This window comes from Sturnus vulgaris, chromosome 1 (genome assembly GCF_052056855.1).
Source record: "Sturnus vulgaris isolate bStuVul1 chromosome 1, bStuVul1.hap1, whole genome shotgun sequence".
Classification (NCBI taxonomy): domain Eukaryota; kingdom Metazoa; phylum Chordata; class Aves; order Passeriformes; family Sturnidae; genus Sturnus; species Sturnus vulgaris.
In genome coordinates, this window is record NC_142243.1 from 28,771,798 (window position 1) to 28,789,712 (window position 17,915).

The 17,915-nt window shown below is 36.0% G+C and overlaps 1 protein-coding gene across 1 annotated transcript in view; it reads right to left on the reverse strand.

Annotated features, from left to right (window-relative positions):
* Positions 1-1,667: 1,667 nt before the first annotated feature.
* The window catches only part of MEOX2 (mesenchyme homeobox 2), a 52,984-nt gene continuing 36,736 nt past the window's right edge, over positions 1,668-17,915 (reverse strand). The window contains exons 2-3 of the mRNA XM_014894412.2: positions 15,297-15,469; positions 1,668-2,980 (exon numbers count right to left, since the gene is read on the reverse strand). Of these exons, the coding sequence (XP_014749898.1) occupies positions 2,756-2,980; positions 15,297-15,469 (398 nt within the window). The 3' untranslated portion in view covers positions 1,668-2,755. The remainder of the gene's footprint in view (positions 2,981-15,296; positions 15,470-17,915) is intronic.

A 17,915-nucleotide genomic window follows, 5' to 3' on the forward strand; every position in this document is an offset into this window, starting at 1 on the left:
GCAACAAACAAGTTTGTTAAAGCCACCAGAAGTCCTTAAGTAATCTGAGAAATTAGAGTTAGCACCTTACAGCAATTTTCAAAGATTGAGCTGCTTTTAATCAGGAAAAGTTCCATTTTTTAGCTTTTTGTTCTGTAATATAAAGTTACATCATTTGGTCCTTTGTTTCAAGGTTCATTCACTTACCTAAACAAAAAAAAATCTCCTAGCACTGTAAATCTGTTTGCACCTTTTTCTCTCTTCAACCTGTGCTCTAAATCTCAGCAGATTCAGTTAAAACTGGGAAAATGGAAAAATACTATCTTTCTCAACAGGAAAAGCTGGCTGCTTCCCCACGGCAAATAACCCAGTCCAATCCCTGTGCCACTATCAGTAGCACACCTCACAAAATGCCTTGGGCTAGGAACACATTGGTGCATTTCAGGTATTGTAAATAAAGCACTTCCATTTATTTTGTCGTGTCAGCTCAAACTTGGTTGATCTGTTCTTAGATGCAGTTGTAATTTTTTCGTGAATGTCAGCAATAAACAATTCTGCAAACCTTGAAAAGCATTTGGCAGAGTATTTGGAAGACATTTTCTCTCCCAAAGCTAGGAAAACAAGTCACATTATATTTGACTAAATCTCTGTGGTTAAAAGTGTTATTTGAAAATTAAAGATACTTATTTTCAACTTTCTGTTGTAATTTAACATTTTTAAATGTACTTATATTTAATTTAAGACAGAGAAAAAAATAGTGAAGAGTAAAAAGCTTTCATGTAAATCATTGTTAATTTTTTTCTGGTCTGATAATTCCTGCAAAAGTCAAAAAGCCTTTCCCATCCAGACATAAAATCAAAAATATCAAGTATTGACAAAAGTTAGCCTACTTCTCTTATTTCATTTCTGTTCTCAGCACTTTTGTACGACAAAGATATTTGAAAAAGAGCTGAGGAAAAAAGATGCAAAGCCCTTTAACTGCTGGAATCAATAAAATGCTCTGAAGTCTTTTAAGAAATTAATTACCCATTGCTTGGATATTTTAAACTAAAATGGTCATGAGAACAATTAATGTGCAAGAAAGATCAAACTTACAGTGGAAAGGATTTGGAAAATAGACACAGATTTCTTGACTGCATTTAACTTTTATGATGCCCTACTGCTCCACGTAGCAGAGTTTCAGTGAATGCTCACAAGTATTTGCTAGGATATGCACATTTCTTGCTCCCTCTTTTCTTCATGCATCTCCTTCTATTGCACTACTCAGTCCAGTTAATCTCTGAATTGAGGAGATGCTTTGAGGTTTTTTTACTAAAAAACTTTATTGATCAAAGGCATGATTAATATAAGTATGCATCCCTTCCTTATATTTATTTGCTTTCATCCAATTCAACGAGCTTCGACAAAATAACCCCTTACATTTGCTCTAAATCTGGAAACATGGTTGAACAGACTCTTGTTGGTTTTGGCTGAAGACATCATTAGCTGCTAGTTAAGTTTTTCCTGCTAAAAGAAAGAGTTTCCCAAATAGATCAAGGTAGAAGGGCTTATCCAAGATTAAAAGCCTAAATTTAAAAAGAGCTTTGTGTTGTCCCCAGACGAAGTTCCAAAAGACATAAAAAGAGACAGAGCTCCTTAGGCAAAAATCACTTTCAGAGTCCTATGAAATCACTGTAGAGAGACCAGAGTTATTTAAAAAGGATTATTTATTAAACATATTTCTTTACAAAGTACAATCAATAGTTTGCATTAAATTTTAGGGTTTGGTATTTGCCTGTATGTACACAAAAGCTTATAACAGAAAATGTGTCTTGATTTTACACATGGGACACAATATAGAGTTACCTTCATATTTTGATTCCTACCAACATAAGCAGTTGATAATAACTTTCAGTTTTTGTGCTGTTTTTTTCAAACTGAACATGAAGCAACAACATTTCTGCAGAGTGTCAGCATTTATCAATGTACTCAATTATGACAAAATAGAAATGAATAATCCTTTGGAAAATTTCCACCTAGCAGAGTGGAACATGACATTTTTGGCAGGTTACTGGACTATCCTTATGATCATAAAAATCACTTTTTGCAGTTATAAGATAGGAAGAATTGAGGAGCTAGGTAAATTTAATAATACCCTATTAGCAGCAGTTGATAGTAAATGCAACATAAGGTTTGTTTTGTCTGTCATACAAGGATGTGTCCTAGCAGACACTATTGTATTGTTCTCTACTTGAACAAAAGTATCTGCATGTATTGTATGTCTTTGGAAAAACAAAACAAAGATATAGAGACAAAAAGCCATTTATTGTCATGAGTGACTATTGCCATCAGCTAATATGAATGCATTGCTAAAAATTAGTGAAGACAGGAAAATGCTGTAAGGTAAATATATACAGAGTTAAAATACATTTCTTATCCACTAGATAGTGATTTTGTGGCACTGTGGTTTTCAGAATATAACGTCTTTTGAGAGCAATGTAATTTTCAGTGCAAGCTTAAGCAAAAATACCTGCCCGCTGTCATAAAAACGACAAACAAATCTGGAATGTTCAAAGTAAGTTTGTCCTTCCACTTCTCCACTATTGAGGCACCTTTAAGACATGGCACTTACTGTAAACCATCTAAGAATCGAGAAAAGCAGACACAATAAGCCTGGATTTTCCGTAACAACTTTAAAGATCACTGCCAGAGTCACTTGCATAAGTAAACGATGCCTGTGTAAGGCTTGCCAGCAAAGCATCTTTCCTGAGAACGGAGCTGGGACACTCTGTGTGTATCATAAGTGTGCGTGCTCGGAGCTGTGGTCGCTGTCGTGGCTGTCGTCGTTGGCTAGTGAGTCCCCCGTGTGCTGGAGCCCCGCGGCGCCGATGCCGGAGAGCTCGGAGGGCAGCAGCGTGCCCTTTTTCACATTCACCAGTTCCTTCTCCCGGGCTGCTGCCCCTTGCTGGCCCCCTTTTACACGCTTCCACTTCATCCGTCTGTTCTGGAACCAAACTTTTACCTTCACAGAAGAAAGACAAAACAAGAAAATAAAGATGGGGTCACTGAAGGTAAAAATGAACTTTCTACCTGTAGTGCAGCACTTGGGGATTGTATTTTTTTAATGTGCCTCTCTGTCTGGATGGTAAAGACTTAGCAAGCTTTCCCTGAAGATCAGGCAATTCAGTTTTGAATGGGATGTGAACACTGGGGATAATGACTGCAAGGAAGGAAAAGGGGTTACTCTAAGAAGACAGCTGGGCTATCTGCTACAGATAGTTCCATAGGAATAACTCCGAGCCCTTTAGAAACATTAAAAAGATCACATACTCTTGAAAAACATACTAATGCTATTTGTCAGGATGAGAAACAAAGGCAAAGTGTTTCCCATCAAGGGACTGTGCAAAAGAACATACATTTAGAGTAGCAGAGAACCCTTTGTCAGAGGATAGTTACTCTGCAAAGCGACTTGCCTGAAAAGTTGGCATTGCTTTCTGCTTTGTTTCTGTAAGCTGGTGATGAGTTTCAGGTGCAGAGCTTTAAAGGTGCACTTTTTTTAACTTGCTGAAATATCTGAGACCATTTCTTACTATAAGAGCTTAAGACTTCCCTGTCTATTTCACAAATGTATTCAAATTATTCTAGTCAACTCATCTTTTATTCTACTACACTTAATCATAGATCCTGAACAACTTTTTTAGACAAATAAATACCCCCAAAGTCAGAAGGCAAGGCATTTATAAATTTGAGTCAAAATCAGCAAATAATTTCAGATAAGAGTGAAAAAGAAATTCATAACATGGAAGACTAAAAATGTATCTGTGTTTAAGTCACATTAAACCCCAAGATTTTATTCCAGCTGAAACTCATTTCCCCTCCTCCCCATCTCTGTATGGAAATATATGAGGGAAAAGTAAACCTAAATTATTTGCACTGCAAACCACAATATTTTTCAATAGCCAAAAGAAAAGTAAAGAAAAAAAAAAGATGTGCATAGCAGCTGTCAAATATATTAGACCAGATTAAAGGCTGATTTCAGATCAGCTTCAAGTACTGTCACTGAGAACAGTATGACTAGAATATTGTTCAGTTTGATTCATTTAGAGTTAATGTTGCTGAAAAATCTCGCTTGTGTGTGTGTGTGTGTGCAGCTCTTCAGATGAAGGTTCCACAGGAAAATAAACAATGCCTGCAACATTTAACTTGGAAAAAAAAGCAAGAAAGCTTGCAATGCTGGTATATCCTCTGCTGTGTTTAGCAGAATGTGTTTCAGAGTTTTAAAAGAATCAGCAAGCAACAGGCACAGCAGGATATATTGTACAACATGAGTAGTAGAGCCACAAAAATGCTGTTTTGCTGAATCTGTCTTACACAGCCAGGAAACCTCACAGTTTTTAACCTTTACTGTCGCTTTGAATTTTACATTAAAATTTTACTACAATTGAACTGATAGCGTCAATATCTTTGTATATGTATATAGGAAGGAAGAGAGGTTATTTTTTTTTTTAAATACTCTATACTCCTGTTAAAGCCAAAGTGAGCTGTTAAAGCAAATCACTTGGGAACAAAGCAAAATGATTCCAGGTTAGCTAAGAGTCTTAAAGCACAGCACATCTTTTCTCCCAGTCAACTCATCAGAGCCAAAAACATTAGTTTGCAAAGTGAAATAAGTGTAAAAGAGAAGGTATTTATTACTGGCTGCTGTGATGTTGGAAATTATAATACTCAGGACTGGTATCAGAAGTGTCTGTGGAAACGGCATCTTCAAAAGTGTACAACATTGGCAGCTTTCTGGGAGAAGTGATAATGTTATCTTGTTTTGGTTTTGGGTTTTTTTTTTAAACAGTGAAGTTTCCTTTGCAAAAGGCACTGCTCTTTTTGTGCCAGGTAGTGCAGTAGATACAACTGCAATCATTATCTAAGCATCAAAAATAATACACTTTGGATTGGACCCATTATCACAGGATATTATCACACTTCTTATGAAATAAAGACAAGAGAATTTTCTTTGGTATGAAGAAATTACAGGATTGGAGTAGTTGTTAAAAAGGTCCAAGCAATTCTCTGGATATTTTTATGTCCTTGAACATTCACAGAATGATTTGCTCAGGCCACAGAACAGAGTAACAATGTATAGAAAACATGGTTTCAAGAAAAATGAGAATGATGTATTTGAAGTAAGAGTTTCAGTGCACAGCCTGGATGCAACCTCCTTTAACTTCCTGGAAGAGGAGACATCCAGGCCTCCTGGATGTGGTCATTTGATTTGTGGATCCTTGAGAAACTGAAGCTAATATTCCTCTGACCAGTCAGACGCTGTCCTGGATGGGACAGGAGCAGGATTATTATTGCCTGGCTTCTGTTACAGGTGCTCATTTCTGTTCCCTCACAGACAAAACTAATTCTCATATCTGCTGAGCTGACATTTTTGACTGTTCTCTACTGTAATTTAATAAATTATTCTGGTTTTCATTTTTTATCACAATACACTTTGGTTCTTCTTGTTATAATTCAGGCCACTTTACAACAGCAGAGTTGAGAGGAGTCTATCTCCTTGAGCTTTAAATGCAAAAGATTGAGCCCAAGTTCCAGGTAATGAATAGCTGAATCCAGGCTGGGGAGTGCTCCTTCACTCAAATCACCAACCTTCAGATTAGCTCATAAGCTCATGCCTTAAAGTGCCTCCACCAGGGATTTGTAGAGGTCAGTATCTGCATATTAGTTGATGTAAATCAGTTAAGGGATGATGACTTCCCTTTTCAAGAATAAGCACAAGATACATTTGCATATTCCTCCAAGGATCCAGATGCGACTCTGTGTCTGCATGTGACCCATTGCATGGGAAACATGGCATTTGGGGAAAATTGGGCTGAAATTACTCCAGCCACCTTTGCCTGCACTCTCTTGAGTGTAGAAGGAAGAGAGCAGCCCTGACAATCTCATAGGGGTAAATATACTACTGACGGACATATAGCCTTCCCATAAAGATAATAGGGTAACAATGTTTAAAAAGGGGAAAAAAAGGCTTTTTTTTTTTCATTACTTTAAATAAACTGCATCTGATTTACTTATAGAATATTAAATAAGCAATTGCCTTTTTGGTATGTAAAAGATTATTCTCAAAAGCTAGAAGTCATTTATAGTGACGTTTATTATTGAAAATATTGTGAGTTTATTTTGATGCCACTTGCTGTGATAATGTACAGCAGGGTTCTTATAAAAGAGTATACATTATACATATAAAAAATATTTTTATATGTCCTCCATTATGAAGTATTGAAGTCCGCTTTCTATTTGATCCAAAGTACACTAATGTCAATGTGAGTTTTTTTTATAAAGCTCAATAGACTCTAAATGAAGATTTTAATGCTCATGTGCTAATAATATGAGACAGGTACTTCACTTGTTATTTCCTCTAGAGATCAAATTCAGATATTGGAATCTGAACTTCCTTTGGAGCTGAAGGGTCAGTTATAGAGGGTATAATTGTTACTGATATGTGATCCATGGGTATCTTAGTAATGGAAAGGAAGTGAAGCAAACTTTGTGTGATGTAATTCAGAGCATCAGTTTATCTTGGTTCATGGAAAAACATGCTTTTGAAACATGAAAATAATTTAAATCTTTCAGGTCTTGCATAAAATATGAATCAAAATAAAACATCCTGAGAAACATAAGAGAGAGAGGAAAAAAAAAAAGAAGATAGAAGAAGTAGAATAGAATAGAATAGAATAGAATAGAATAGAATAGAATAGAATAGAATAGAATAGAATAGAATAGAATAGAATAGATCAAGAGTGAAAGAGTGACTGAATGACTGAAAGAAAAATAAAGAAAAATTAAAATAGAAATAAAGGAGAGAGAAAAAATCCTTACAGAAGTGAACTTGAAAAAATTTTGAAAATTCCCCTAATGAAAGAACTAGTAGTGACATTTACAACTTTTGCAAAAAATTATATCCTTTAAAGAACCTTAAAGATCTACTGTGACATACTTAATAAGATTTATAAAACTTTTAATGGTATTTTTCAAGGCTCAGTTAGCTCCAAAAGGGTCTGAGCGTGCTCACCACCTCCCAGAATAAGGTCCTGATTGCCTACTGTTTACTGAAATGCACTCCCTCTTCTCCACCCTTTGACTAGCACAACTTGACTGTATAGAGCAAACATATGTATGCACAGAAAACAAAGGAAGTGGCGGGAAATGAACTATATTAAAGATGATGGTAGCATTAACAGCTGTTTCTAAATCAGTGCTTATGAACCAGTCTATTGAGCACATCTGCTCACTGGCACGAAAGCCCTATTTCTTTTCCCTTAGTCAACAAGTTGTTTAGCATCTGCACCTCCACATCTGATGATTAGACTGTTACTTAAGATACGAGTAAACTATTTCTCATCGCGTATCCCTGATGTACAAGATAAATGTTTTTGCTGTGACCAATTTATTTTAAGGTCTGCTCTGTAGGAATCATAGGAGGGGAGTCAAAACAAGGAGGTTGACATTGTTAGTGTCTATATTGCCAAAATAATTATTTCATTCTTATGATATATAGTAGTCTTAAACGCCACATGATGTGCTGTGTTGCATGTGTATTTTTAATATAACTTCCTGATGTGGACATCAACAAATCCTTTTGATTCAAAATGTAAATATTTCCTAAACTTCTGATTTAATGCTCCTTCTTCAGCAGAGCCTTTCAGTCATGCTACCTTTAAGAATAATTGACCTAAAAATTAATTACTTAATTCAAACGACCTTAGTTGCACTATATTCTCCCTTTCTTCTTTTAATAAAATATACCTTCTCTTTATAAAAACTATTTTCTGGAAATGAAAAATTCTTTCCTAGAATTAGGTTTTCTATTCCAGGTTTTTCCCAAACAAGATTAAAATTTGAGGCCTGATATCTAGAGAGCCTTAAAATTTAGAAACAAAAGTGATGTGCCAGTTGTAACTGCTCTTTTATTTTAAGGCACCCATATTTCTAAACAAGAGTCTTTGCAGTCAGTATCTTAAATTCCATGTTTTAATAGACCTAAATTATATGTCATGAAGACCAAAGCATCAAGCCTTTAAAGCATTCTGCCTCAATCAGCCGCTGTCCTATGAATAACAATAAATAACCCTGAGTTTCCAAAATTAGAAAAAAAAAGAGGTTTACTTCTAAACTTTCTTTGGCCTTGAAAAACATTCCTGTTATTTTTAGATAGTACATTTACACTGCCAAGTTTTAAGGAAAGTCAAACTCCTGAAATTTACAGAAATCCCTGGTGTTATACAGCTGAAGATTACCTTTTTTGCATGTATAGAGATAGGATTTTCATGATAGTTTATTCAGAAAGTTATAGAAGTAAATAAAAATGTGCAACCTATTAATAAATGTAAGTGTTCATGGAATATGACTGGAAGGAATTCCATTTTCTATACCAAAGAAATTCTCATTAAAATCTCAAATATATTTTAGAAATTAAAACTTGTTTAAATAAATCTTAGTATTAAATGTCTTCATAGTTATTATAAAATATTTCCAAAATCCATCACTTGAATAAAATTGACTTATCTTCGGACATTAATAAGTGGTACCAGAACCTAGTGATTAAAATTACTTAAGTCACCTGCTCACTAATTTAAAATTATCTGCTCCGTGTTACATTACAGAACTGAATGCGTACAAGTAGTTTGCAGCAGCTGTTGAGAAAAAAGGGAGGTTTTGGCAGGTGCACAAAGGACAGCTGGAGCTTTTGGCACCCAGGAAGGTGTAGGAGTGAGTTCTGGTTTATCGTTACATAAAAGTCAGTTGAGATTTTGGTACTGCTTAGGTGATACATTCTCCTTTCTACCTCCCACGTTTAAACAGGGATGGAATAGACATTATATTTCAGAGGACAGCAGTGGTAGCAGTACTTCATTCCAGTTCCAGAAATCTTTGGAAGCACTCAGTTTACCTCCCTCTACTCCATCCAAAGAACAGTCGCCTTCTCCACTAATGATCTTCAAAATTTATTTCATGATCAAACAGCTAATCCTCCTGCATCAAAACCTCTCTAAAGCAGATTTTGTAGTTAGCATATCTTGAGCAGAAAGACGTACATTATTTCAGGTACCTTCCTCCTACTGACTTGTTTTACACAATCTAAGGACATATTTCTTTTGTATAATTAGTCTTCCCATTTTTAGTTAAAGGCAAAGAAAGGCAATTGTGGGGCTGCTGCTAAAACTCCTTCTACCTTATTCTCTTGTAATTCATCTTTTTAAAGCCTACTTTCATCCATTTCTTTACATATATGTTGCACCTAAAGGGGGTTTATAAGGACAGAGAGGGACTTTTGATAAGGGCATAAAGTGATAGGACAAAGGGGAATGGTTTTAAGATGAAGCAGGGTAGGTTTAGATTAGATATTAGGAAGAAACTCTCTGCTATGAGGGTGAGGTTGCCCAGAGAGGTTGTGAACTCACCATCCCTGCAAGTGTTCAAGATTGGAATGGATGAGGATCTGAGCAACTTGGTCTAGTGAAATGTTCCCTGTCTAAGGCAGGGCAATTGGAACTAGATGACCTTTAAGGCACTCTAATCAAATAATTCCGTGATTCTATGATTGTGTGATTCCAAATCTACAAAACAAACAAATGGTGGAAAACTTGTTTATGGGGAAGATGACCTTTAGCTGAACTTTCCTCTTCGTGTAGGCATTTATCTCCATGAATTACTCACATATAGAGTATTTTACTTCATGATAAAATAATTGTTATGTGCATCACTTTTCACTCATTTTGCACAGATCAACATCTCTCAATGATCTGCACACAAAAAAATGTCCTTTATTCTACATGTTAATTTTTAACTCTCCAAAATAATTTGTTCTCTGCTGATTTCTTCTATTTCTTAAAGTGACTACAAATGACAAATTTAAAGCTCCTCTCTCCCTAAACAGGTGACAGAAGCCACATCTTTCTCAACTTGAGTCTAAGAAAGAGCAGGGGTAGGTAATGGCAGTGCCTCCCACACTTTGTAAAAGCAGCTGTGTGAGCTGCTAATATTCCTGTCTATATCACATGCTTCTTGGCACAAGCAGAGGTTTCTTCCCACCCAGAACCTCAGAGGGTTTCTCTGCAGGTGTAGGGTCCATTTACAACTAACAGCTTGAAGTTCTTGAATCTTTGCATATGAATTGCTTGTTTGAATTCAATCAATACGGCAAATTAAACATGCTGATTGAATTTTTGCCATGTGATTTTTTAAAAGAATCACAATTATGCACTAATTATAACCTAAGTTTTCTAGCTGCATTCCTGAGAAAGAACAGAGGTAGCACAGTAACTCTTTCTGCTGGTATTTATATTGCTCAAGACAAATATTAAAGTTTTATTTTCTTAAGAGTGTTACTTTAAATAAACAAAATATCTAAAGGATTTCAAGCCACACAGACTCATTATTATAGTGTGGATAGAGTGTGATTAACACATGGAAGTGTGGAATGAGCAGCTGCCTTTCAAAGATGTGACAGCATGACAGACAGATATGGTCAAGCCTGCCCTATCAATACAGTTTGATTTTGTTTGATTTTTGTTTGAAAATATTCACCACATAACCTCAGAAAATTAGATCCCTAAAGTAGAAAACCAGTTATGCCCTGTAATGCATGAAGAGACATTTACACTTCCAAAGGCTGTGCAGAACAAACACGTGATGGAGGAATATTGAACTCCTTGTTTTCTTGGCCTGGGTGACCAAGTGAAGCCACTCTTACCTTACCAGTAAAGTCTAAAAATGCAGTGGTTAGCCTCCCTGGACCTTTGTAATGATGACAAGTATTTTAATCAAGTCACTTGTGACAAAACTTTGAGGTAACCAGGTCTGGAGAAAAGTTTTCTAATGGTAAACTTCATGTAGTATTTGCATGGTCTTAACAATGCAGTGCTACAGTGTGGGTTATAGTACTATACCAAAGTATAATTTAAATAATTGTGCTGCTTGTTTCCATTTCTGGCAGAAAAAGGCATTACAAAGCTTCTTTCTTTGTGACTCACTCCATGTTGGTACCACATGCATGGAAGTCAAACACTTGATACAAAAGCATTCTTCACTTGGACAAAATTTTGTCCTTTGCCTATGCAAAATCAATGGCTTTAGACCTTTTATAAATGATTGGTAGCTTCTAGGCAGATATTGGAAATTGCAGTTGAGAATAAATAAACCTCTCATTGCCATCAGCAGAATTTAATCTGACTAGGTGGGATTTTCCGTTTATGTTGGCAAACTGCAGCATTACATATTTGGACTGTTTATTCCGGTAACCTTAGCTAGCCTGAAGAACTGCAACATTACTCTTTTGATTAGCTCCATGCAAAAAGATCTTGCGAGATGGAAAGATCTCCTACTCTTTCTATATTTGGCAGGATCAACTCCATAAAAATGTCCATTTTGCCACTCCTCTGATACCCCACTGCAGCTGCTTCCTCCCCTCATCCCACAGTGAGATATTAAAAAGTCTGCATGGAACCTTCTCAAAGTTTATCTGGAGGTACAAAAAAGCCAAGAATGCGCTTGTCAAGCTTACAAATACCTAGGGAGCTCAGACAGTTTTTAGTCTAACTAGCTCTTCAAAATATAATAGAGGCCTGCCAGCTGAAAATTATTAACTGCTGCCTGATCTGGGATTGTGAATGCACTCTATAGGAGAGAGGGAGCAAGAATTATATGTACCTATATTTCTGGAATTCTTACAATACCATAATAGAGCCATCCTACCACCAGATGTGCTTATAATGCTCTCAAAGTGCACTCTTAATATCTAAGCAATTGAGGCACTTATTTAATTTCATCCTCCTGTCTTGTAACTCAGGTTTCCTTTTTAGGGAGGATTACTTCCTTCTCCTGAGCCATATGTTGTTAGGGGTTTTTTTTTCGTTATTATTTTTTGTGAAATGGCCTTCCATGAGTCATTTATGTTTGAACTGATCTTGTAAGTTATTTCGAAAGTTGAATGAAGCCTTACTTTGATGACTGCAGAAAACTTTAATACCCTTATATAGCTTTTAAAATATGGTTAGACATATGTTTTTTTCTACAGCTTGTTTAAATGCCAGAAAGGTAATTATGAAGTGTTAGTTGGTCAGTGCCTCTTTTAATCTGTGGTGTATGGTAGAAATTATCACTGTAGTTGAGAGGAAGACACAGATTTTTTAAGATAATAGGCTCCATGATTTATCTCACATCTTGGGAGATAACTGAAAGTTGTAGCTCTAGGATGACCCAACAATACTTTCCCCAGATTATATTGTTGTTCTTCTGTCTCTGAATAATACACTTGTCATTTTTTTTAAACCTTAGTGAAAAAATAATGCTAAACAAATATTTCCATCAGGGATTAAGTCTGCTCTCAAATGTATTTTCCAAGCAGATGCATTAGCTCACCCAATAGCCACTGCTACTTTTTTGCCATTGTAGTATCTCAAGACAGTTTCAATTCTCTGTATGCAAATTCAGTGTTTCATGAGAGATCAGGAAATCTCCCAACACTAAGAGGTCTACAGCATGTGATGAGATCAAGGCTATCACTTGTGTGTTCCCTTATTTCAAACAAAGCAACTACTACTACTTTCAAACAAAGGAACTATCAATTATTGCATTTTCTGCAATGCCGCTTTGGGGGAAAATACTAAAGGAAAACAGTTTTGCAAACAGCAATTTTACAAAAATGCTACCTCATGGGAAAAGGGAGGGGGGCGTGGTGGATAATTCCATCAATATATTTTAGATAATTTTTTTGCACCTGTTTAAGGCAGGTATCAAATATCATCTCCTCTGCCAGGACAGCTAGTTTTTAAAAAAGAGTAATAACACTAGTAAGAATGAAAATAAGTGCTGTTATCTCACTCAAGAGTAATGATTCATTTTGGTAATGATGGAAAGACAGGTCCTGAAGGAGAGTTCCCTCTCTTAACTGGAGAGAAAAAATATTAATTTCACACCATGTCACCCTGAAGTACATTTTTAAGTCACTGGAGGAATACTGATGTAAAACAAGTATGCAAGAAGAGCCAAGTCTTTTGATTTATGCCATTCAGCTTCTGAAGTTTGCCATATACCATGGAAACCCATGATCCATGCTATTTACACCATTTTTCTATCAAAGCAATATATTTGGTTTAAAAGAGACATTTTTACTTTGCAACATTACTTGGCTTAGTATGATTCAGAAACTGAAAAAATATGTCTGGAATTTCCCCTTTCAGTTTTCTTTTTTTTTTATTAGCAATATAGTTTTTGTGCTTTTTTTTCTTTCTTCTTCTCCTTTTCTCAGACCATTTTACTCTGGATGAATACAGAAATGGATTCTATAAAACTAGAAATCTTAATGCTTTCCTTTTCTGAGGTAGTGTTAAACAGGAAGACAGGAAGGAAAGCAGGAAGGCAGGAAGGAAGGAAGGAAGGGAGTTATCTCTAGAAGCTCATTTGTCACTCTGGGATATCTGGGGAAGCAGAGAAGGATTAGATTACATAATTAAATAGACCAATGTCAATTCTATAGAAATTATCACAATAATCAGAAGAATGCTTTAAACTGATGCTTTGTGACAGCTGGAGAACATCAAGTACTGCCATGACTTAAATTCTCTGTACCTATGTACAAAAAGGGCTGCCTTTTCTCCTCCAGAAACAATATTCTATATTTATCTGTCCCTTTTCAGTATGCTAAATGCTTTTAGATTAATGATTTCCTGTAGGATAGTAAACTGTCTCTTCATCCAGTGGTACTACTCAACATGATCTTTGAAGAAAAGAATATAGAATTTATGTGGGAGAACACTTAAACTCTAGGCCAAATTCACCATTATTAAATATAGAGATATATATCCAGCTGACTGATTCCTGTCAAATTGGCCAGCAGATTTTTTAAAAATTTATTTATCATTGTTCACTTTCATGCTGACTCTACCTTTGCCACCAAGACAAAAAATTCTTTCCTTCTCCTCTTAGCTGTCAGAGTCAGGTGTGCATATAAATAGAATATGAAATATTCTATGAATTAGAAAAGGTTCAGTTTTATCCATTGTTTGATACAAGATGGCGTGCCTCACAAACGTAGCTACCCTACTTAAGTAACTGAAAATTACCCCAATTAAACCTGGCAATGTGGTCAAATCAAACAAGATATTGCTGTGTTTTTTTGAAAAGCTCCAAGGTACAGCCATTCTCTAGAAGCTTTCAAAGCAAAAAGCACTTGCATTTGCTTTTGTGAGTAAACACGTCTTTTTGGTTTCTTAGAAAAGGCTAGATTTTTGCTGAATTTGATATATGTACCTATGGCAGGTGTTGATGAAACTCAAGAAAATTGCAAATGTTCTTATATGTAGACTTCGCAAATCATTATGCTATTTTGATACCAACTTTTGACTATATCACCGTCTTACTGATTGCATCTAAAGCAATCCCTCAATCTCATATTGATTCCTGAAAAAATAATGACTGTCTATCAGTGGGCAAAAAGCTTTCTATTTTAATATTAAAACTGTAGGAAATATTTAATCAGATTTTGTGTACTTAAGGCCAGTATTCTAAACTTCTTTGCTAAAACACATTTCCAAAATGTGTACATCGATGTAATTATTATTTGAATTGTGACTTCACTACCTATTTAGTGTATAGAGATGAGATCCTGAAACACTTTAATACATGTGTAACATGGATATTTCCATTAGAAATCGATGTGACAACATGCATGATGAAACTTAAGCACATGCAGAAGTGTTTCCTGGACCAGGGTTTGCTGAGCAGGAAACCAATAACAGTGATAAGAAATTCCATCATCTCCTCTGCTTTCACAGAGCAGGGTAAGATAAAGGGGTTTAAAATGCCTGTATCCCAGTTTTGCTGGCGTTCCCATTTTTGCTGCCATCTGGAAACAGGATGTTCAGAAACTCTGCATTAATGGCCACTGCATATACTTAATAGACTGAACCAAGATGCTCGTATTTGTTGCACACAGGCAAACCAACTACTTGTGCATACAGTGTTTGGGACCTACCCCCTCTTCAATGACATCAGTGTGGACAGATTAGAAAAGGCATGCACCCATCTAACAGATCTATTACTGGTGTTTTTATCTTCCATCTCTGCTTGATAGATAAAATTAATCTGTAAGTAGTACATATAAAAGTATAAATTACTTTCATAGAAGAGAGATAATAAATATGTATAAATAATTTTGTTAAAAACATTCAATCTGATATATCAACATAAATATTAGCATTATAAACAGGTTACTTTGAGGACCTACTAATCACTGGTACATATTGGGAAGGCTTTTAAAGTCCATTATTTTTCATCAGTACCTGTCTTTCAGTGAGGTCAAGGTTTACTGCTATCTCATATCGTCTCAGCCTGGTCAAATAGTTATGGTGAGCAAATTCTGCTTCTAGCTCTCTGATTTGCTCCTTGGTGAAAGCTGTTCTTTCCTTCCTGGGTTTACTGTTGACCTCTGTCTTGTAGTTTCCTTCTTGAGAATCTGAAAAAAAAAAGCAAAAATGGATGTAATGAAAAGTGTACAGCTAAATAGAAACAAGCCTAAAGACAACAACAAGCTTAAGTTACATTCTTGAAACTTTCTTCTGTCTGAAACACACCCTTGCTTTCATTCCTATGGATCCTTCGCTGTAAATCAAGAAAGCAGAAGTAATTCTGGCAGACTTGAGCTGCTGCTTCCATTCACACACATCAAACTTTAGCTTAAAACTTTGCAGTGTTTCATTTTCTAACAATTCTCTGAAGAATTTCTGCACAGCTTCAATTCTTTCCCACTGTCGGCAACTCTCAGTGCATCCAACCAGTACAGGATATGTATCATTTGATTACTGCATAATGAGTAATACTTCAAGAATCTCTCCTATCATTTCAGTAATACCTTGAGCCAAAGCTATTTTACTGCAGATACTTTAAGTTACACTTTCAGGGAAAGCTAACAGACAAAGCGTAGGAAATTGAACACAAGTCAAAAAGAAGTTGGTGCGTATGTCCCATGAGCTCTTCTCCTACTCATCCTATGGTGCAGGTAGGAACTTTTTGGCACAGCTGGTGTCAGTATAGGAAATTTGCTAGCACTGAAGCTCATTACCTAAGGAATACTTTGGCCACAATCAGAGGAACTTTGCTGAAAGTTTCATTATCACCCTCATAATTCCTTTTACTCTCAGAAACAGATATATTTGGTCCTGACCCAAACTACTGAACTCAGTAACTCAGTGACATTCTATTGCTGTCAGTGAAGTCAGTTTAAATACATGAATGTTCAAACTATAAAGGAAAAAAAAAAAAAAGAAAGCAGAAAGAAAAAAGAAGAAAAAAAGAAGAAGAAGAAAAAAAGACCAGACATTTTTAAGTTTGGGTATGATACAACACCTATAAATCCAAAATTAGCAGGAGATCAGTATGAGTATCATTAGTCAAATTCTGGCCTCACAAACCATCTTAAAAATGTCACAGATTAATTCACACTTCAGCTGCTGATTTAAATAGAAACGTGCATCAACATCCAAATGAACTGGCTCACAAAAAAAAATCACTCCCTGGGACTCTGTGTCAGATGAATCATCAGCATGCCTGAGCCTGTCCAACTGGCCAGTGTGTCTGGTTTCAAATCTACATTTTATAAAGGTATAAGAATGTTTTCACTTTTTATCAAGCACTCTGTTACTTGGAAGGGAACGTTGGGGTTTTTTTAATAAGTACTCTTGATGCTTGACTCAATGGTATAATCATTAATTTAAAATGTTTTAAAGCTAACAGCTGCATATCACCAAACCTCTGCTTTTGCTGACATGACACACAGGGCTTTGCTTCAAATGTGAAGTGCAGTGCTGGCTGTATCACTGAGGGTACCCACCAAAGTTGTTGAGTGGATTTGGGAGTTGTTCAGCCACAAGTGGAGTAAGCATTTCCTAAGGTAGGACCACATTAGATGGTTGGTCCATTGACAGTAGTGTGGTGCGAGGGTCCATTTCCAAACTCAACATAGAAAACTTCATAATTCAAAACCACCTTACACCTAGAAATTCACATTTCTTCCTTTATAGTAGTAGGCAAAGTAGAGTTACTGTAACTTCTCTCCATTTTTTTTTTTTCAGGAACATGCACGTTAGTTTTTTTCATTAGATTTCCTTGTCTGCCATCCCATTATAAGGTCCAAATATTAGTAGATCACCTTAATTTAAATACTTAAACTCCTATATCCCTATTCCATTGAATCACTGAACAGAGATACCTAAATCATTATTCTTGCCATTTTGGCTTACCATTCTTATATTGCCAGATGTGTTTCATATAGGTTTGAAAGCAGATGGGTGTGCATAGTCCTTATCTGCACCATGACACAGAAATTAATTTCATGCAAGTAATTTCTAAAGTCCTCTTATAACTGTCCTGGTCATCCTGTGCCTGTGTGAGGCTGTGAGCCAAGAAGTCTTCCCATGTCAGTATTTGCTGTAAGAAAGATCCCTAGCTCACTGCTTTCCAAACTAGATGTTGTGTCCTTAAATAAAAGTAATGTACCTACCTATGACACTGATACCATATTGAAAATTAAATACCAGAAATGAAGACATAAGTCTGGATACACAACAGAAAGATGGGTCAAAGCTATAAAACCTTGGTAGCTACATCTATTGAGAATATTTGAAGGGGAAAACTTCAAGTGTACCCATCCAAATGTCTCCCAGGAAGATACTGATGACTGAGACTTGTAACATAAGCAATTTGTGCAAGCAGATGTTTCCATGAGGAAAAGGGCTTTGGTGTACAGCAGCAAATAGTTTTTCATAACATTCGGAGCCAATGGTTCTTGGGGTACTGAAAAGGGAAGGAGAGGGATACTGGGGTAAGGAAAGGAAAATGCAGCTGTGTGAGTAGCATATCAGCTTTGCCAAAAGAGAGGATTAAGAACTGCTATCAATGTTAGC